The sequence below is a fragment of the Solea solea genome, chromosome 4, assembly GCF_958295425.1.
Source record: "Solea solea chromosome 4, fSolSol10.1, whole genome shotgun sequence".
Lineage (NCBI taxonomy): Eukaryota > Metazoa > Chordata > Actinopteri > Pleuronectiformes > Soleidae > Solea > Solea solea.
The window spans coordinates 6440322-6462076 of NC_081137.1; the positions used below are offsets into that span (position 1 = coordinate 6440322).

Genomic DNA, 21755 nt, shown 5'->3' on the forward strand with positions numbered 1-21755 from the left:
GTCAGTGCAGCAAACAACAAAGCCAACAGTGTCCTAAACTTTGCACAGAACTGTAGGTCTGTAATTTTCTTTTTTTCTGAAGGCTTGACAGTACATGGAACAGTAATTTAATTTCCACTTGGTAATTTGAAATAGTTCATAGATTTCTCTTTCATCAAACATTTAATAGTCAAAAATGATCTCAATGGTATGGAGGCTCAGAATGGACATTGAGGGGAAAAAAATCTTACAGCAACAATCTACTCACTGTTATTTGAGTGAGATGCTACTTTGCAAACACATTTTTAGTGTCTGTGTAACAGATTTTACTCAGATAACAGATAACTTATTTATGAAGATGTTCCAAATTCATACTTGATTGAATGTTCCAAGTCTTCTTTTTTTAACTCACATGTGTACATCAATATAAATAATTATAATTAGTTAACTTATTTAAAAACTAATAACATATTTATCACTGTAATTCAGCTTTTATTTTTATGCATGTGTTTAATACATGTTTACAGGTGGTGATGCAAATGTAGACTGAACATCCAATAGTCCAGTATGTAATGTCACTGCGTTACACCATGGGAAACTACTGTCCATTAACACCACGGCCAGAATATACTGTGTATTTGACACACACTTAATACAGCATGTGCTAAATCACTTGTCTTGCCTGAAAGTACTGCACATGCGTTTTTGTAAATAAAGACGTCAAACAGACAAAAACTTTTCCTCAGGAACCGCTGAGTTTATTTGGCTTCATTTTAAAACAAGGGAAAATCAAAATCAGACCCAGACTAAAGATGTCTCGATCATAAAAAAAATAAACAATTATTCAAACAAGCAAAGGTCAAATGTTTACCCTTTAAACCTTTTTTTTTTTTCTCTCTTTTTAAATAAACTTTCTCCCTTTGATGAAACCTCCACTTTTAAGTTTAAACCACTCTGGAACAAAGGATCAATGGGCAGATAAAGATGAATACAAACTAAAATCAATTAGTTTTTACTATTTTTCACACAACTCTACAGACTGCATAGCACCAACGATGCCCGCTAACTTCTGTCATGTCCGTTTTCTAAGACCTTGCACTTCCTCTCCGTCGAAGCTTTGAAGACGTTGGTCCTATAGAATTGCAGTTCTTTGATACTCTCTCGTATGTCGCCCAAGGCCCTGGAGAAGAATAAAAGGTAGGTTTAAATAAAGGTTATTCTAATGTATTTTGAAGAGAAAACAAAATGTCAGGTTTCTTGTGTTTGTGTTTAGCTTTACATATGTAAAAAGTATTAATGTTATTCTGCTTCTGCTTGTTCTCAGTGGACACAAATGATGAAACATTATGCGTCCCTCGTCTGAAGACGGGCTCTGTCAAACAAAACAATCAGACCCGACTGAGGGAGCTTGTGAGTGTGTACAGCGCCAAGTAAGAGACATTTCTTTATTTCTAAAAAATGACACACTAAGTTACTGAGAAAACAGAATCATGACATGTTCTTTAAGTGAACTGTAGTGTGTATGTACTATTTTCAAAAGACTGTAATGCTTTGTAAATAAGGAAATAATCTAAAAAAAAATCTTGAAGAAACTAAATTTAATCTATATCATTTTATCCTGTTGCAAAGGACGCTGCAAGCGGAGCGGTTTTGTGTACATCTTTTAATTTTCTTTTAGTTTACCTGTGGCTGGCTTTCTTATGAGGTGCCATCTTGTATTCCTCTGGAAACCACCGTCTGAAAGTAAACAGAACCAAAACAAATTCACATGAATTTCAATTTGCACCTTGTATAACATATCCTTTAATTGAAGCTAAAGTCACTTTATTTTATCTCTTTATAATTGTTAACCCAGACCCTGCAACCACCATGATAATTAAGTTTCCTTAAATCATTGATCTTGATAGCCACCAGGAAATGAAGTTGTCTGGAAAGAAAACCTGTATGAAAACCAAATTAGACTCAAGTTTTAAATAAGCAGGGAAAGTACCCATTTGACATGCTAAATAAAGTAGGTTAATGTGTTTTTAGCGCGTTAACGGAGCGTTTACACAGCATGCAGCAACCTACAGAGCACATGTGGAAAGTATTCAAATTCTTTTTCAGATATACTGATACAATCTGTGCTGAAGAGCAAACATTTTCACAACAGCACACTAACAGACACACAACGACTTGCCTGCAAAGCTCCTTGATTGTGCTGACGTCAATGATCCGGTAATGAAGGTGGTACATAAACTGTGGCATGTGTTTGTCCAGGAACCTTTTGTCTGCATGCACAGAGTTACCTGCAGGGAGAGAACGAGTAATACATGACTGTAGGTTCAACAATATCACAGTGTTTCTTCTGCTGCTGCTGCTGCTGCTGCTGCTGCTCACCTGCGAGCGGACACTGTCCTGGTGGGGTGTGTTGTCTGACGAAGGACAGGAACTCGTACTCTGCCTGTTCCAGGGTGATTTTACTGTCCTGTACAGCTTTGGTCAGTCCTGACTGAGACACAGTTACACTGGTTATTTACAGTGGATGAGTCACACATTTGTGTGGACAAAACAGGTGAGCTGACAGAATATAACAATAACTTGATGAGTCAAAGCAGGTAGTCTGTACAAGAAATTGCAACAGCAAAAAAGAGATGATGTGAATGAGGTATAGTGGGCCCACTTTAAACAACCTATAGCGCATGATCCGGTCTCAAATGTGTGGCACAAGTGCATTAGGGTGTGCCCAATTGTGTGTTGTTATTCAGTGTCTGAATGACTTGACTTCAGACCAGGTTTTTCTTGGTCAGTGGTGCAGTGGCTTCCTGCTGCCTCATGATAGCAATGCACCAACCATGCCCCCGACCACACCTCATTTTAAGGCCAACACATCTATGGGCACACAGATTAATGCAACAGCATTGTAGGCACTGGGCGTGAAAACGACAACTGCACAATGAGCCTTGTGCAGTTTAAGATGGATTGTTGTCAAAGAACTCTGATCCTGCTCGTCCAACAGATTTAGCAGTGTTTCAAAAAATGATCCTATCTTTATACTATATCTTATCTTAACAGAACAGATGCGATGCATTTCAATACAAAAACAGTGTTGTGGTTACACTCTCTGACATCAACTAGGGTGTGGCCACAAGTGTAAAATGTTTACTTTTTTTTCTCAGCTGCTGACCCCATACTTTACCTCTCCATGATGCTCTTTACACCACTCTGACATCCCGTCCAGCAACTCGTCTGGCTGCTTTATTATCAAGTTTGGCCCCTGTCGACCCAGAGCAGATGGGTTTAATTTACAGATAAAAAAAAAAAAGAGTGAGGTCATTCCATTGTTAGTAATTGAGATTTATGTTACCTCGGCCAAAATGTTCAGGTCAGAGTCTGTGATGATGCAGGCCATTTCAATGATCTGGTCCTTCTCAATGTCAAGACCAGTCATCTAAAAAAGAAAAATAAAGGGATCGTCATCCAGTAACAAAGAGAAAGGACATTTAGAAACAAAACAATTAAACAGATTTACAGGATATGCGTTATAGATAAAATGTAGCTTTCTTAAAGTACATTAGATCAGATCTAGTCCAAGATGTCTTGCAGGTTGCAGATATTTTAAACTGGAATTATGCATGGTCATCATTTAGTTGCATGTAAAATAACTGAATTAATAATATTTGTGATATATATCCCTACACGTTAATAATGTAAAACAAAATAGCTTTTTGTAAATATTTATATGCACGCAGTTTAAGTACACCGTTCAATGAATAACGGAGCATCATCTCTTTAGCCTCTGTGTAGCTCATACATTAGCATTAGCTTTAGCTTGGCGTGTCTAAAAGCCGAGTTTCGGGGTCTCAGTTCGGTCACTTGCCTCCAGGTCCACCCACACCATTCTCTTGGACATCGCCGCGGACGACATGATGCTTCTTCTCCCAGACACACGAACGTCAAACCCGAATGCGAATCTGGACGTTAAGCCGGTGCCGGTTCGAGTGTTCAAAGACTTTATTACGGAGCTGAACGGCGCAACACTGCGGTGTGAATAACAGACTGCTACGGCAGACTGGACGAGAACCGGACGACTGTTACTGCGGAAAAACTTCAGAAGTGAGAGGGAGCATGCAGAGGTCCGCAAACACACCGGCATCCTGTGCCCTGTTCTGATCTGCACTGTCGTAAAAAGGGAAACTACTTCATCACCTCAATATCGTCATTATCCACACGAGGGCGCGCTCCTACAGAGAGTAAGTTCGTACAAACACATTGACCTCCATTCATTTGTAAAGCCACAACACAATACTTCCCCTTACCTTAACCAAATAATACAAAACTCTAACCTTAACCTTAGCCATAACCACAATTTAAGTATTTGTCTTAAACTTAACCAGCTCCTCAGAAATTAGGGTTAGATAGGACCAGGTTTTGGTCTCCTTGAGGACTACTGGTCCTGACAAGGCCAATGTTTATGCCAAAAATGTCCAAAAAAGGTAGAATTCAATCCTGGGATTTGAGCCAATAACCCTCTGGTCACTAGCCCAATTCCTTTCCTCTTGGCCATGGGCTGCCTGAAGTTTTTAAAAAATATATTATTTGCTTAAAACCAAAGGGTATTTTCATCTTATGTGGTTACACAGTAAACCAGCAGAGGACGGAATAGCTCAGCTCTGTGCAATACAGAGAAGCAGAAGTTTTGAGTCCTTCAGTTTCACACAAACAGCTCTGATGTTGGATTTTAATGTGTGATGTTGTTACTGTGCCAATCTGGAACTAAAATATTGAACACCAAGCAAACATGAAACTTACACTCAGGGTGTGACATCCATGCTAATTTCAGCAAGTGAAAATGACACCGCGTAGTAAAGAGTCAAATATCATATCTTCATCAGGGAAACCTGTTTTTTTCTACTAACCTTTTTTCCTCTAATCTAAACAAATTAATATAGTACTAAAATGGCAAATGTAAAAGATGTGTTGGTTTGAAAATGTAACTTAAATTTGCCACTGGATGTTACCAGTGTTTTAAAACTGCTTTTGAATTTAAAAAATGTAATTTTTTAAATTTAATTTTGGAATTCATCTACCAGGCCATTTGCTGTGAAAATATTTGTATTAATCATTGAAGGCTGTAAATTGCATGTCTTAAATGTTGTTGTTTCTTTAGGAATAGACTGAAGCTCAAGGCATATTTTTCTGGGAGAAAACCCAATATATCAGCAAAATGAAAGAGAAAAAATAAATAATATACTGACTAAATGGCTCTGGAAAAACACTTCAAATATACAAAAACTCTGAAATCCAATTACTAACTCCATAACTACAATTATACAATTATGCAGGTTTTTGTTCGTCCCGTAAATTGAAATTTAAAATAGTTTCAAACACACAATGTCTATACATTTTTACGGGTAGTAGCCAATAAATACTTTGAGTGCACTGATAGTAACCCCTTTTCTTCTGTTTTTTCTCTTTAAAGTTTGTACTATCTGTATTTGTTTTATCAGATTAACTGTTACCTCACTGAAGAAAAAGAGAGACAACAAATGAGCAGTTGGTCACTGATAAGCAGCATTCCTCGCTCAGCAGAGGGGAGCAGGCTCTGTCTCTGCTGTCGGCAAATGTTAAAACAGTGGGGGTGAACTACTGTGACCCCCTCCTCACACACACACACACACAGTACACAGGGAAGGGTAAACACAAGGACACCAGTCCTTGTTTTTTCTTTCCAGGCCTGTGCTGTGGAGAGCAGGGAGAACATTTGGATGAGTGGACAAACTTTTGCCGGTGTCCAATTTGGTGCAGAGTCAGAGACTGGTCATGACCCGGGACAACAGAAGGGAGAAGACGCACATAACAAATGTGCAGACACCGACACAGAAAGCTTGAAAAGTTTTGTACCGAGTTGAAAGACGTGATGTAAATAAGGCGTAGTTCCCACTCAAATTGTAAACTGAACGTTAAAGTTGTCTTTTTAGACCCATTCATTTCCCTGTGATGTTGCAGATGTTCAACATTTATTTATTTGTCTGAATAAGGAAATAATTATGAATACATTCAAATTTGCTGTATTTGCATTAAGTTCTCATACAAATCTTCAGTAAATTTGATTTACTTTTCATCACTTTTGTTCTGTTTTTACGTGTAAGATTCAATATTCTATCACTTTAATGTCAAGTACAGTGAAATTGCTTTTATGGCAACAGTGCAACCTTGTTCAGCATCATCGATTACTGAGAATGTATCTTTTACTCCCCATTGTTTTCAGCTGTTTGTTTCCCTATTGTCTGATTTAGTGGGTGCTCCTGTGTTTAAGGGTGTGTCTCCTGCACCATCTCTGTCCGTTCCACTGTGATACACCAGGGAAGAGGTACGTGACTTATTCATCCCTTAAGTTTTCTGCTGTAGCTTCCTTATTTGGATATTTTATAATGTTTTTCTTGTCATATGTAAACTTACTCTTTTTATTTCATCTGTTTATGAATGAATTTGTTTTTATTGTCATTATACACACAGGTATAATGATATATGCGTCTTTCTCACAATAAAGACTAGAAGAATCGATGTGCAAATAATAAGAAAAATAGAAACCTATTTCTATTTACATTACAGTAAAATTGCATATATTGTACAAGAAATTGGACATATTTTGTGAGTCACCAGTTCAGGAGTTTTACATTTTCTGAACTTCTTTCCAGACGGCAGACGTTTGAACAAAGAGTGTCTACGGTGAGTGTTGTGTGCTCTTGTCCTGATCCTGTGAGGAGGCTCTGATAGAGGCTCTACATTTGTCTGACTGCTGTTTTTTTGTGTCTTTAATGCACTTTGTGTCAGAAATTGCACAGAAACTCCCTCAGGGCAGACTACATAAGGAGTTTGTGGTCTGGCCCTGGCTTCTCTTACTTGACACAATGCAGGTCTGTCATATTTGTTTCACAGTCAATCAGTCAAACTGTGTAGGTGTATGGCGCTTATTATCAACTGGCTTTACAAACATCGACTAGCCTACAGTATGTGAGAAGCATGTTTTTTTACGGAGGTGACCTCACATCCAGTTCTGATCCAACTCCTGATGAAAATGAAATGCACCAAGACTGTGAGACCTCACCAGTTACCCACGACTACTACTGAATCGTTAGAATCAGTTAATTAAAAAGATTTGTTCAGTACTTCCTGCATGACCGGAGCACAGACTTACATACATCAGCAGTTTGCGATTGCAAGTTTTCAGCAGTGTGGTCGCTAAATACACTAGACTCCTCTGTTAAATATTGAGATTTTAGACATTTCTGTGCTAAGTGTTGGAGATTAACACACATGTTCAGGATTTGTAGGTCTTTTTAATTGATCTACAGAGTTAGAGGGTTTTTTTTAATACCAGAGCAGGTATTAAAAAACGTACCAGGTACTATCGCTAATGGAAAAGCGCAAGGTCGAGCTGGGCCAGGACTGGGTAGTGAAAAGCTACCTTCTTTTGTTAGGCTGTCATGAGAAACTCACCAACATGAGAAATACTGGCAACAGTACAGAAGTAAAGCATACAAAATGTTGGACTTTGGGAAATCAAAACATTTCAAATAAGCACAGAAAGTGCACTGCTGTTAAAAACAATGGTCACTGTCTATATGTGCTATTACTGATGTCTTGTTAAAAGGCTGTTGCATAAATTACTGTATTCAAAGTAGTGGAAAATACTAAAATGTACTAAAAAAAGTGGATGAGACAGACAACAGTAAGTGTGAGGTGAAGAGGAGTTGAATCACAAACAGCTGTGTGAATGTCATACCCATACAGGGATACACAGAGTTTGTGGCACATGTGCTGCGAGTGTGTCTGTGTGTTTTTCTAATCTCAATCTAATTTTCTCTTGTTAATTAGTTTACTGCTGCCTCCTGCCGCCTCTCACACAGATGGTGTCTAACTTTTCTCCTCACTGTTTTGTCAGACAACCTGGGGGCTTGAGATTTCTCACCACCCTGCGGTGCTGCGCTGTTTATACAAGAAGCTGCACATGAGTGACACACAGGTTTGTTTGTGTGTGTGTAATTCTAGCCATTTAAGGACTCTACGTGGACTTGAATTCATTTATCCAAACCTCGGTTCATATCATAACCCAAAACTTATCCAGTTCCTCAGAAACAAGTTTGTGTCTCATTAGGACTAGGTTCTGGTCCCCATGAGGACTACTGGTTCCGACAAGTCAGATTTTATGTCAGAAAAGGTCCTGGAAGGAAGCAAATACGAGTCTTGTAAGTGAGGACTAAATGCTAAACCCTGATCTTTAACCTAGCACAGATTATAACCCTCAAAAGGCCTCCTTTAATTCAGTGTGACACCATTATTGCCAATGTTGGTGTAAATAGGCAAAGAGCAAAGACAGCTACAGACTTTTCACAGGAGGCAGATTTATTCCAAATAAGATCATTCGCTCTCTTATCATCCTCCTCTTCCTCACATACTTCACACGCTGGTGCAGTGAAATTAGATTAAGATGGAGCGAGAGATAAGGTGACTCTAAGTAGTATTATTATTTCATGCATTTATTGTTGTTATTTGCTTTATAATATATTATTTATAATAACAGCTCTGGTATGTACCACAGTTTGAGAACCATGGTTGTAGAGCATTATAAGTAAGTGAGGACTAAATACTGATTCTAACCCTCAAAGCCATAATCACACACACAAACACACTGTTTCTTTCTGTCTGTATAAAATACAATCATTTCAATTAATTCACTTCATTAACCTGCAAAATGTATCAAGTTTATTTTTATTTTCAGGACTTTAACAGCCTTGACTGGCATCATCACTTATACTTGCATGCGTGTGCAGTCCATTATAGCGGGTGTGAGAATCGTCACTGGTCGCCTGCTCTAATGGCCTCTAATGGCTCTTTCTCATGCGGGTCACACAGAGCTGTCAGGGACCAGCAGGGGCCACGTGACGCCCGCTGAGCGCTCAGAGTCACACATGGGCGCAAAAGGCACAAATGGGCCAGATAATGGGCCAAATAAGAGGAATTTACCTCCGCAAACACAAATTACTTCTGTCAAATTGTCATCTGCGCCAGTAGACGGAGCAAAGATCGAGTTTGAGGAAAATATGTCGAGGACAAAGTCGAAATTCAGCTTTGTAATTTTTTTTCATCATTGGACCTGAAAAATTGGGACCGTCTACAAAGTGCAACACCGAAATAAGAAGAATATGAGGTCCCATTTTTTTCAAAGATGGCAAATTAAAAGATTTTAATGCTATTTCTGCGAGATTCTAAGTTTCTTAATATGTTTGAGAATTAAATCACAACTTTATTCTCAGAATATATTATCGTAAACATGCATCTTAAAACTATAGGCATTTTTTGTGTGTGGGCAAAGGCTGTTTTAAATTGCTTTTAACCACTGACTATTCTACAAAACCGTGCCATCGTTAATCTACCTACGTTTTTATTCAGGTGTTTAAGTTTTTTTACCCTTTTAAACATTTGAACTCATCTTGATTTTTGTAGTTTATGTCACTGTGTTTGGAAACGGCTTTTATCTGCACTGTCTTTAAAGGATGGCATGAAATTACGACGACCATTCACTCACATGTTTCTTCATTAAAATCATTTGTCATGTATCAGCACATAGACCCGGGGGTTGGGGGGTCTGCTCCTCCTCCTCCTCGCCCTCCTCCCCCTCTGGTTGCAGCAGACGCCCCCCCCCTCTCTGTGAGTGACCACCTCGGCTTTATAAACCCCTCACTCTGCCATCATCGCCACACACTCTTTCTCCACCTCAGGACAGAGACACTTCCACAGCCGCAGTCCAGCGTTAGACGGAACAAACCTACGCTTCTTCCACACGCGAGGATTGCAATACTCAACACATTTATACACTATTTTGCCCCTTTTGGTGGTTAATTTGTGCTCAGAGAATGAGTTCCGCGTGCGTGCTCGTCCAGCCGGCGACTCTCGGCGCAGTGTCTCGGTCGCGGCCGCAGACAGTGAGCAGCAGCTCGGACACGAACAACAGGTAACTGGACACAGTTAACTATTAATTATTATTGTTTTGTGGTTCTTTTTACCGGTTTAACACGGTGGCTCATTAATGCTGTGGAAGAATGGCTAGTCAAAACGGCTACCTAGCTAAACCAAATGGTTGCTAGGCGACAGTAGCTGTTGACGTAGCTTCACGAACACTGTTGTTAACTGAACTCCAGACATTAGTTTTGGTGTTTAACTGGGTTCATTAAGGCCTACATTCATATTTTAATCCAAAGTTCACTTTGACCCCAGGAAGCAGGGGCATGCACAGACATTGGGAAGGGCAGGGGTGAAAATTAAAAGGGGCACCTACTGCGCACACACCGGTGGGGCAGGCACTTGAGTATATCATACATATACAGGGACATCATTTACAGCCCAGCATCACTTTCTATTCCTGAGCATTTTCTATATGAATATAATTTTTTCTAAAGGACACTGTTTGGGACACTGTCATGTAGGGACAGTAGGGAACTTCATAACGACAAGGAAATGTGGGGCAAACTGGATTTGCGGGGAGAGAGCACATCAAACTCAACCAATCCCCACTCAAGAGTCCATACTTCTTCTAGTTGTTGGAATGTATCTCTAAAGTTGTCTTTCTGTGGACAGTTTCCTGGAGTTCATATGGGAAAATGGTTTTCCATTCATATAATGAACACCGCTGGAAATTGGACGGTCAGACGAGTTCACAACAGCAGGACATTGTCCAAAATCCAGAAATTTGACTGATTAAGGTGCTGGCAGGAGTCCAGACAGACGTTTGGCAGACATTCTCACATAGCCGCTCTGGACAATTTCAGAAAATGATCCCATCAGTTTTTTTTATGGTAGTCAAAAATTATGCATCACCACATCCATCTTTTTCCTCGTGCAGGAAGCCTACAATCGTCAGTACACTGTTTTCATTGTTCTGATCACATTTCCTCTCTCTGTCTTTAGTCAGACCTCACTGTGGAGACCATGGTTATCCAGCAACAGGGACGGTCCTGTGCGATGCCCACGGAGCAAACTATCTTGTGTAAGTTCCAACACTTTAACATATAGATTCTCTTTTTGGTGTTTTGTTAGCACAGAGCCTTTTTTTAAGCTTTTTTGAGCTACACTTGTGCTTTTGCTGCTATAACATGTCACAGAACATGTTATCCTGCACCAGAACAGAGTTCTTCTAAAGAGTTTTGGACATCATACTGTTGGGATTTTGACATGACATTTTGTACTCACAGTCTTTGTCTCTGACTCCTCAGCCTTACTCCAGACCCACGGTGCCAGGTTGTTCGATGATAAGTGGGAAATCTCAGTCCTTCCAGCATCCCGTCAGGTCAGCATCTCTCTTTCTACATATGTTCATTCTTATAAGCATGCATCCACAACACAGCACTTTCACTTTTGCCAGGTTTTCTGTCCAGAGCCCTATTTCCACCTGTGCAGCTCAGCAATTATTTAAATCGTCAGACTTTGAGGGAAAATCCTCATCCCCAATTTTGGAACACTTTTGTCAGTAACAGAACCGTCACTTTTTGTTTTGTTAAAAACATTGTTTTTCCATTCTGCCTTCTCTTAAACACAAACAGAGCATGTCTTCATATCAAGAAGAGAGAACATGAAATGCTGGACCACACCACGTTGCACTGAACTGCACTTGGTGGAAATGAGGCTTAAGATAGTTCTTGTTATTTCATTTTTGCTTGTACAGTGAGATCATGTGTTTTGATAGTTGTGCATCTGTGGTTATAGGCACCTGAATGTTAACATGAGCTTGTTTCTGTCCTACAAACAGACTCTTCTGGCCCCGAACCAAGTCATTTGACTATCTGTACAGTGACGGAGAGGCATTACTGAGGAACTTCCCTGTACAGGCAACCATTAGCTTTTATGACGAGTCTGACTGTGAGGATGATGATGATGATGATGATGATGATGATGAAGAGGACTGGGAAGAGGAGGGCAACTCTGATGATGAAGAGAGCCACAAACTGCATTCACATTTCACCTCCTACAACTAAAAAGGACTGATGAGAGCATCTCTGTCTTCAAATGTGAAAGAACTGGAGAGACTTGAGAATTGTTTTGTTCATACAAACTTAACTGATAGATTGTAACAGCCAAGCAAATATCACATAAGTGAGAGACAATCCACTATCATCAAGGTTGAAGTGTGTTTGAGACGTGTATTCTGTCATATCTCAAACCACTGTGACACTCAAAGGCCATTGAATGATGTTTGTCACATGTTTGTCACAAACCTTAAGACGTAAGGAAAGTAGAAACTGTACTGTTTATTTTCTGTGTGTTACTGCACACAATTAGTGAAGTGGTTTGCAGTATCTGCAATGCAATATGTTTGGTGATAAAAGAAAGCCAGGCTTCATGAGCTCCTGCATTTGGGAGATTTGTTATGTTTACAGTCAATCTCAGGGTCGGATCTTTGCCTATGTGTACAGAAAGAATGTAATCCACACTCATTTCTAACTTATAATGTATATAGCACATAACCTGTACATAGAGAAATTTATTTTTGATTTATTTTTATATTCTGTGCATCTGTGTAAACTTTGCCCAAACTGAGATTTTATGAAACAAAATAAAACAACTTTTTTTGGGACTTAATTATGCTTCTCTATTTGCCACTTTTTTGATGATCTGCCACAAAATAACTTAGAAATCCTTATCCTTAACTTTAACCATAACTAGTTCTTGCACATTTCTAACCTTAACCACAATTCACAACCTTAATTAATAATTAATATATGGAAATTAGGATATGCCTCTGTTATGCCAGGTTTTAGTCCCAATGAAGACTTAGTGTTTATACCAGAAAAGAGGCCAAAAAGGAAACAAAGCACACAAACATTTTTATAAAGCAGGGTAACATTTTTCAGGCCAAGTATTTATATTTAATGCATTCCCTATTCTGTTATCTTAACCTTAACTGTCACAACTAAATGCCTATCCCTAACCCTTACCCCAACCAAAAAAACAACCCTAACCCTACATTTCAAAACCACATTTTAACCCTCAAAAGGCCCTTTAAAGTTGTGAGGACCAGCAACAAAGATTTAAATTAAAACGTATCCTGACAATCTACAGACATGTACGCACAGATTTCCTTTTAAGGACTTGCAGTGACTTCCGTTCATTTGGACAGCCTAACAAGAGTGCTATCCCTAATCTTAACCATAACCAACAGTAAGTCTTGAAGTATGTGACATTTACTGTACTTGAGTCATTTTCTGATATAAAATGTACTTAAGTATTAGAAGTAAAAGTATTATAAATTTGAGTAGTTGGGATTGAGCAATAGTAGCTCAGTGGTAGCACAAGTTGTCTTGGGAGGTTGCAGGTTAAATTCCTGGCCCTGCGAGTCTACACATGTTAATGTTAACCTCATGTTGTAGCATGTGACCATTACCAACTCTTCTTCTTCTGATTTTATTTGGTAGTTACAAGCAACAAAGATAGTTAGAGGAAATGTAGTGGATAAAAAGTAAAAGTTGCTCAAAATATAAAAGTAAACAAAACACAAACACCAAAAAAAACTGCCCCACTCTGTGCCTCTGTGAGTCACCACGGCATGTTGTCGGGCCCCTTTAAGAATGACTTGCTGCACGTGCCACTCCTTCACCTCTCTGTCGTTGACGTTTTTCTCTGGTTATAGTTTTTTTTTTTTTATTTTATTATTTTTTAGCGTCTACTTTAGTCCCGCCCTTCTTCCCAGCATGTCGACATTCACGGCGGCTGTGATTGGTCAGTCGTAGGGATTCCTCGTCTCCTATAGGCTCGCGGGCGCATGAATCACGCTCAGTGGGTAGTGACTCGTGTGGGAGTTCCCTGGAGTCCACGATGGAACAGGAAAGGCCTTTATCAAACGGAATGAAGGTAAGGAAGATTTTTATTTTAAAAGATATATACCGTCATTGAACAAACACACTTACCTGTTTTTAAATGCAGCCGTTGACAAAATGGCGACATTTGTCACTTAAGAGGATCATAACGGTCGTGACAATGAATTTTTCACAAGCAGTTATAAAAGCAGTCATACCGTGTTGGCATGTCAAAGAAGCCCTCTGTCTCTATTAGTCCATTAAAGTCCTGTTTTTTGTTGTTACAGAGAAATGTTTATCGACGGAATAAATGTGCAGTATGTTGTTTTACAGTTGAAGAAAAGGCTTAATGTGTGTGTGTGTTGTGTGTGTGTGTGTGTGTGTGTGAGTCAAAGATTTTTAAATAGGGCTATTTGACATCCGGTGTAAAACAGTTGTCCCTCTGTATCCTAATTATTCAGGCTATTCTGAAGTCAGAGCCTCCCCTATCTTTGTCTCAGTTGCTATGGAAACCAACCCCCACCCCACCCTCTCCATCTATATTTATAGAAGCCTATGTTGTTCCTGGGGGTATTTTTACATTTGGTGAATAATGTCTCAACACTGAAGGACACATGTACGCAGCATGTAGTCATTATATTCCATTTATTCATGTACTGTAGACATTTGACACAGACGGGAGTGAGGACAATATGACACAAGCATGTCTTATTGAAAGAGGACAAACTCACAAACTGCACTACAGCAAGATTTGTAAGGAAAAGCGAGCCCTTTAATACGTTTGAATATAGAACATGTTGCAGCTCCACTTTATTCCCTAAACATGAGTCACCCCACTTGTTAAAATTAGATTGGAGAACCTTGACCTGGAAAAAAAATACTATTGGTTTTACATGTTTAAATCTATGAACTGCATTTAAGTTGATTGAATAAATGTATAGCAAACCACATATTTATTGTAACAGGTGGGGACTGACCAACAACACATAACATCTTCTCTCTTACAAAAGCTAATCCGCTGAAGAACAGTAAATTGAGGTGTTGTGGATTGAATCAGGTCGGGTCATGCATAGAAGGTCAAATATAGGACTGCAATGATTTATCAATAAATCAATTAGTAAAATAATTACTATTACTAAACTATTTTGATAATTGATTCATTTTTTCTTAAATGTTGTGGGAACTGTTGTGTTTCTCTTCTCCTCTTCTCTCTATAACATTGTAAGGTTTCTGCCTTTCAAGTACCTTGAGATAATTTACATAGACAAAAGACGTTTTTTTAAAATCTAATCATAGACATAATTTCAACATTTGAGAGGTAGAATGGGTAATGGCTGTTTGTATCTGTTAAATTAAAGAGTGCAAACAGGCTTACACCACGATGCAATATTGCAAAACACTTAGTATTTGCAAAATCATACAACAATAATAATAATACATTTATTATTTTATTTTACTATTATTTTATTTATAGTACAATGAAAATATACACAGTGCTTATACAGTTACAGACACTAAAACAACGGTTGTAAAACAGGAAAATATTCAAAGGACATCAAAAAAGACAAAACAAACCACTGATTGATAAACCATATTGATATACTCCCACAACAGCTCCACTGAAAGTGAGCACTTGGCACCATCTAGTGGACTGAAACGTCAATATTTTTTTTAACGCTAATCCACAATAAGTTTGTTTATTTGTAACATCAGTTAAAAAATTCTATACAAAGGCATATGCCTCCTGAAGCTCAGACAGGAACTATGAACTTCCGGAATAGAGTGAAAAGTGTGTTGAGTCTAATGTGCTGTGTTTTCCCTGCAGGTCTGTGCCTTGTCAGTGTGTGAATAACAGGGCAGGAGCATGGCTGCAGGTAGGTGAGCACAATACACACAACCAATGGTCACAATAGTTCATAATAAATCAATCAATAGACTATTAGAAATATATTTTTAAAAAAAAGACTGACTATCTAATTTGTGGTGCATTTATTATCACAAGGTGGCAGCAGCAGCAAGAATTTAGTGAGTGGACCTCATGTGTGTTTGCTGAAGTGATTTCATTTAAGAGGTTTCTTGAATGAATCTAGAAGCTGCTCCTCTAAGCTCAACATGCTGTAGATCCTGCAAAAAACGATGAAATTTACCAGGCTCTTTGAATGCATCTCTTTAGATACTCCTTTTAGCTTAACAAGCTGTGAACCCTGCATTACTTTCACTAACGCTCATGGCCTTCCCTAGTTCATAAACATCTGGTTTGTTGCTGTACGTGCCATTTCAAACAGAGTTTAAACTGTCGAGTGACATTGTACGTTTGTGTGAACCTCTGATTTTGTCTCACTTCTGCGTTGTAGCGTTCCTTGATGGTAGGGATGCTCACTCGGTCCTGAAGCGTTTCCCTCGAGCCAATGGCTACCTGGAGGAGCTGAGACAAGGCAACATTGAGAGGGAGTGTGGTGAGGAGAGCTGCAGCTTTGAAGAGGCCAATGAAGTGTTTGAGAACAAAGAGAGAACGGTGAGCCAGATTTTTATAGCACTCCTCCATTATTTATGGTTGTGTGATTTCAGGGTAGTGACTGCTGGGGTAGAGAGAGTAGTCTCTGTAGTGCCGCTATATTGCCTCATGTTGTGAGATAACTGTGGTAATAAAAGCCATACAACAGCCCGTGCATTTACATCTAGACAAGGGCAAAAAAAGGCTAATGATGACTCGCTGTCTTGCAACCAAGTTAAAGTAAACGTCTTTGAGCTACACGCGGGTATTTGACATTTTTGGTGCCTTCAAATTAGGTTGTGTTTACGAAATGTCCATGCTTCGTGTCTTATTTACAACATCGTAAATGGAAAGGAGTTCATGAGTGGTGGATTTTGAGAGCTAATAGAGGTTCACTTTATGGTGGCTGTGAAGTTAAAGACAGACTAAAGCGATTGCAGAGATTCTGCTATTAGAAAATAGCACAGCAATTAGAACATGTGAAAAAATGACAACTGTGGAGTAAAGAAATTTGGAGTTAAGATTGAAAATATTGAGTAGTTTTCTTTTATTTATCAGAAGAACATCTATTTTGTATTTCTATCAGCTTTCCAGTATCTCAGTGTCAGTAGTTGATGAGTACTTTATTATCCAATTTTGCCAGTGGAAATTGGATAGTGTAGATAGCTGCTGCAATCTTTGTATGAATTAATGTAATGTGAGAGTAATTAAACATGGGACGAAACATGATGCCTATCAACAGTCAAGGAGATTTATCATCACTAAACTCTTGATAAAACTTTGCATTATAACCATAAGGACAATTACAGTGATTGATTTGTCCTCCTCTGTAAATAACTTGTTAATTTGATCCTGAGCTTTAGTGATGGACTTATTTGGTAATCTAATAGAAGACATTGCAACTTTCCTGCTTTCCCTCCACACACAATTTTACCCGTTTGTATTTAGTTTAATTTTTTATAATGTTATCATGATTGAACATTGCAGATCCTTAATTTCTGTTAACAGTTTTTCCTCTTAGTGTTATTTTTTTCAAGGTGCTAATTTCGATAAGTTCACCTCTAAGGCAGCATTTAAATCAGGTGTCTCAAACTCAAATAACCTGGGGGCCGCTGAGCGTCTAGTCTGGTCAGGAGGAGGCTAGTCATGTGAAAAAAGAAAATTAAACTGTGTGGTAAAACATACCAGTTCCACCATTTGTGTGATATGATTTTAGGACAGACTGAAAACTGAAAACTGTCTTTATCCCCTGCCAGATGGAGTTTTGGAAAACCCGTGGTGCCTACACAGTGAGCAGTAACAACGAGGGTCGCTCTGAGCGCGCTGACACAGTCTACATGGTGGTTCCTCTGCTGGGCGTGGCCCTGCTCATCATCATCGGCCTCTTCATCCTCTGGAGGTGCCAGCTTCAGAAGGCCACCCGTCGAAGACCCGCCTACACCCAAAACCGCTACTTAGCCAACAACCGCAGCACCCGCAGCCTGCCGCGAATTCTCGTTTACCGGGAAACAGTTTCACACAATGAAAGCTCACACCAGGAGTCCAGCTCACACCCCACTGTAGTTGTGAGCGGTGCTGAGCGAGGAGGAGGTTCCCAGATGGAATCACAAGGCCTTCACCAGCAGAACACACACGGCCTCTATGTCCAGGACTCCTCCGTGTCGGTGGCCTCTCGGTTGTCTGGTGCCACGCCACCTCCATCTTATGAAGAGGTGACGGGACACCTGGAGAGCAGTGGTGATGAGACCTCAGCACCTTCATACAGTGACCCTCCACCCAAATATGAGGAGATAATAAAGGAGAAATGATCTCCTAATGCATCTGAATGAGGCCAATGCTGGCTGCTGGTTGGTGACACCCATGTTATTTGTTGTTTTTCGGCACCATAAAACACTTTTGTTTGACTCCTGTGCTGTGTTTCCAACATGGTACGGTTTGGTTTGCTACAGTATGGTTTGGAATGGTAAAGCCCCGGGTCAGGCTTGTGTTTTGACTGAGAACAGTACCTTTTCATGGTAGACGGGGTGTCGGCTGTGCCTGATGGCCGTGTCAGCGAGATACATAGCGTGGCGTCCTACGACGGTATGGTCTGGAATGGTATAGCCCTGGGTCAGGCTTGGGTTTTGACTGAGAACAGTACCTTTTCATGTGAGTGACAACAGACAAAAATGGAGGACATCGAGAGTTCTCTTTTCCTGCTCGGTTTGTTGCTGTTTGTCTCAACAGGACGTCACGTTTGTGTGAGAATAACAGGAAATGTCTGACGCCCAATCATTGGACTGTACCATACCATTTTACTCTGGTACTCCAAAGGAAGGGTGCAAAAATAATGGAATGAAAGTGGCTGGTTATTTTGGTACTGTGACTGTACCATACTGAACCGTTCAATGGAAACACGGCTATGGTTGCAACCTTAAGTCACACTGGATTTTGTTCACAGTCACATCAGGCACTTCATTTATTTTGCTCCTCATTTTGCTGCAGCACACTGTAAATGCGTGCAGCCCAGTGACTGTATATAAACATCTACTACATCTACCAAGAGGGAAGCCAAAACATCTTCCAGCCCGATGTTTAATTAAACATGTTGTTTTCTGTACACAATGTACAAAGGTAACTTTTCCATGTTTTGCAGAAACGTAAAACAGCAAAGTTTCCTCAGAGACCAGGCTGGTGTGTGACTCTACAGACTGGATTTACTGTACATAGTCAGTAGTGAGAGTATTTGGAGTCCAAGCCAAAGTTGTTAAATGGATAATTTCCTGTTTTGTTTGCTGTTCATTGTTGTTTATATCCAGATTTCCATAAAAAGTTGAATGGAAAGCCAGCAGGGCTTTCCATTCAACGAACAAGACTATGCTCACATTTTTGATACTTAAACTACTGACTGTGTAGTTTGTTACAGTGTTTGTAGAAAAGCTCTGTCTCTGAGAGTAAATCCCTGTATTTCTGCTTCACGCTCACTGTGAATCCCGTCATGTCAGACAGTTAACTTCTTTCATCTGCTGTGGCCTCGTGGTGATGAACCAGGTTCTGTTGCTTTGGGTTAAAATGTGTGTGGACTGAATCTCCTTAGTAATGACTTCTGCTCCCCTGCTGTGCCAAACAGGTGGGAGTTTATTCGTTGCCAAATGTGCTTTGTCTCAGTACTTTATATATAAATCTATGTGTGGACCAAACTGATATCTACTCTGTACAGGCCTTATTTCCTGCAGTTTAAGACAGGGGCTTTGTATAAATACGTTAAAACTAGGGACACTTTGTCTTGCCACAGACCAGCCTCCCTATTCCTTTGTATTTGTTTTGGTTAATCTATTTAAGTCAAATAAATTAATAATCACATTACCAATTAGTGATTTAGCTGCAAAATTACCAAATGTCTGCCCCAGCTGTGCAGATTAGATGCTTTTTATTGTTTTGTATTGGTGCAATTTTAATATTTGGGTTTTGGGCTATTGTTAATGAAAAAAAAAAATCAGTATAATTGCAAGGCAGACCTGAAGAGTATCATTCTGTCCTCCAAACTAATGTAGCGTATTACACTCCTGTTTACTATAAAACCACTCCTGGAGCTAGACCACAAAGAATCGTTCTCTTTTCAGAAAATATTTACCCGTTGTCCTGCTTCTTGAAGAAAACATACAGTACACACTGCCACAAGAAACACAGCTTCACAAATACACACTATTCACACGTGCACAATCAATATTATGTGTGTGTAGCAGAGATTGATTGATTATAAACAGGCACTTGCAGGAAAATGTTGACTTTCTGCTGCATACTATTAATATATCATCTTCCTAGTATGTACTCAGTATTTGAATGCATGTACTTTATACATAAACATCTTTATGTACGTTCACGATAAGCATGCTACACTCAACCGTAAAGCGCCTTTGTTCCTGTTTGCAGGACAAGGTGATCAGTGAATGTCATTGTTTTGCTTTTAAAACACAACACTGGTTACAATTGTTACGTTTTAAATGGTGCAGTTACTGTGACGCTATAGTTGTTGTGCGGAGACTGGAAACAATCAAGGCAAGGTCGGAGACACAGTGTAGCATCACTGGAGATGTGACCTTCAGGCTGACGGTTGTTGAAGAGCAGTCTTTCAGCACTTGGTGGTGAAATAATCAAATGTTCAGCTTTTGAGTCGTTTGAAGGACTCTTTAATGTTTACAAATGTTATGCCAAGTGTCAACGTGTTGAAGACGACGGTCAGCAAATGTGAGTGCGAGTTTCTTTGAGTGTGTTGTTTGGTTGTTGCCTTCAAGGAGACTGATTCATAAGATAAAATTAAACCTGATAGAGTAAATATGGGTCGCTGATGACATCTGTTTAAGAACCAGCTCCCTGAAAGGTCTAGATGATTTTAAATAATGTATGATGTAAAAGCCGGTTTCATGTTCAAATGGTGTTTTTGTGCATTTTTTTTCACACTTTATTGTATGCTTTTGATGCAAATTAAAGTCTTTAGGGCTTTAAAGTATATAAAATTATAATGTAACTTGCCAGAAAGTGTGAGAAAGTGGATGATGGGAACCAGTGTGTGGAAAACACTATAGCTGCTTTCAGACATGCACCAAACTGCAGACCTCACCCAGATTTTTGACATAATCTGCAGTTTGTGTCTGAACACAGTTAGAAAACCCAGTGCCATGGTCAGCATCTGTCACACATCAGCACACACGACTTCCCATCCTATTCATATATACTGTGCACACATATCGAATGTAAAACAAGTGTATTTAAAAAGTTTAACCAAAATTGCTAAATTAGAGGATACGATTATCTCCCGTATGTTTCCAGTTCAGCTTTGGTGCCAACAAATATCTCTAAATCATATCTAGACCTGACCAGGCCTGAACACTTGTACAGTATAAGACATGTGACCTGACCAATGGGCTGATTAAAGGGTCTGGTAGTCAGGTTTCTATTTATGTTTTGCAGAGTGAGGTTTTTGTGATAAATTTGTTGCATATATACGAGTGGACTTTTACCTCACTACATCTTGGTAAGGTGCACTTTGTACACCAGTGGCTTAATTTTGTATCCTGTGCTAAAGTTCTTCACTGCCTCACTTACAGCCTGCAGCTGTTTCACACAGGCTTTTGTTTGATCACTTCCCAGGAAGAAACACTGTTAGGGAAAAGTGACTAATGACATATTTAATCATGTATGTTTCATATAAAAGTGACTTCTTTCCACCAAAATACATGCATAAGTGTGTTTTTGTCTCAACCTCTTGTACTAAATCAATTTCTTGCATATCGTGCATGGCTGCTCTGCTTAGTTAAAGCTTTGTTAAAGCCGTACACATGAGCTGATGTAGAATATTTACATTGTGATATAATGTAGTTCACTTCATAAACAAAAAGTAACATGGAGATTATTGTTGCACTTGTTCCTACCGGTGTTGCATTTATTTTTTTAAATTTCAATGTTTGCAA

General features: G+C 39.3%; 3 protein-coding genes and 1 long non-coding RNA gene across 4 annotated transcripts; 3 read left to right on the plus strand and 1 right to left on the minus strand.

The window, feature by feature from the left end:
• Nucleotides 1-715: 715 nt before the first annotated feature.
• On the minus strand, nt 716-4144 carry smfn (small fragment nuclease). The gene is made up of 7 exons (XM_058627607.1): nt 3839-4144; nt 3326-3409; nt 3158-3235; nt 2359-2470; nt 2159-2267; nt 1663-1716; nt 716-1159 (listed from the first exon to the last, which is right to left on the minus strand). Exons 1-7 carry the CDS (start codon nt 4112-4114, stop codon nt 1042-1044), a joined length of 831 nt encoding a protein of 276 aa, XP_058483590.1. The 5' UTR covers nt 4115-4144; the 3' UTR covers nt 716-1041.
• Nucleotides 4145-5234: 1090 nt separating this feature from the next.
• Nucleotides 5235-7032, plus strand: LOC131458002 (uncharacterized). Its single transcript, XR_009240046.1, has 3 exons — nt 5235-5880; nt 6258-6331; nt 6660-7032. It is a non-coding gene; the product is annotated as an uncharacterized LOC131458002 (long non-coding RNA).
• A 2653-nt stretch (nt 7033-9685) lies between these two features.
• LOC131458001 (protein ripply1-like) lies at nt 9686-12597 on the plus strand. The gene is made up of 4 exons (XM_058626584.1): nt 9686-9976; nt 10930-11008; nt 11235-11308; nt 11768-12597. The coding sequence occupies exons 1-4, from the start codon at nt 9879-9881 to the stop codon at nt 11991-11993; spliced, it is 477 nt and encodes a 158-aa protein (XP_058482567.1). The 5' UTR covers nt 9686-9878; the 3' UTR covers nt 11994-12597.
• Nucleotides 12598-13729: 1132 nt separating this feature from the next.
• Nucleotides 13730-21518, plus strand: LOC131458854 (transmembrane gamma-carboxyglutamic acid protein 3). The gene is made up of 4 exons (XM_058628156.1): nt 13730-13866; nt 15637-15685; nt 16166-16326; nt 17562-21518. Exons 2-4 carry the CDS (start codon nt 15676-15678, stop codon nt 18111-18113), a joined length of 723 nt encoding a protein of 240 aa, XP_058484139.1. The 5' UTR covers nt 13730-13866; nt 15637-15675; the 3' UTR covers nt 18114-21518.
• The last annotated feature ends 237 nt before the right edge of the window (nt 21519-21755 follow it).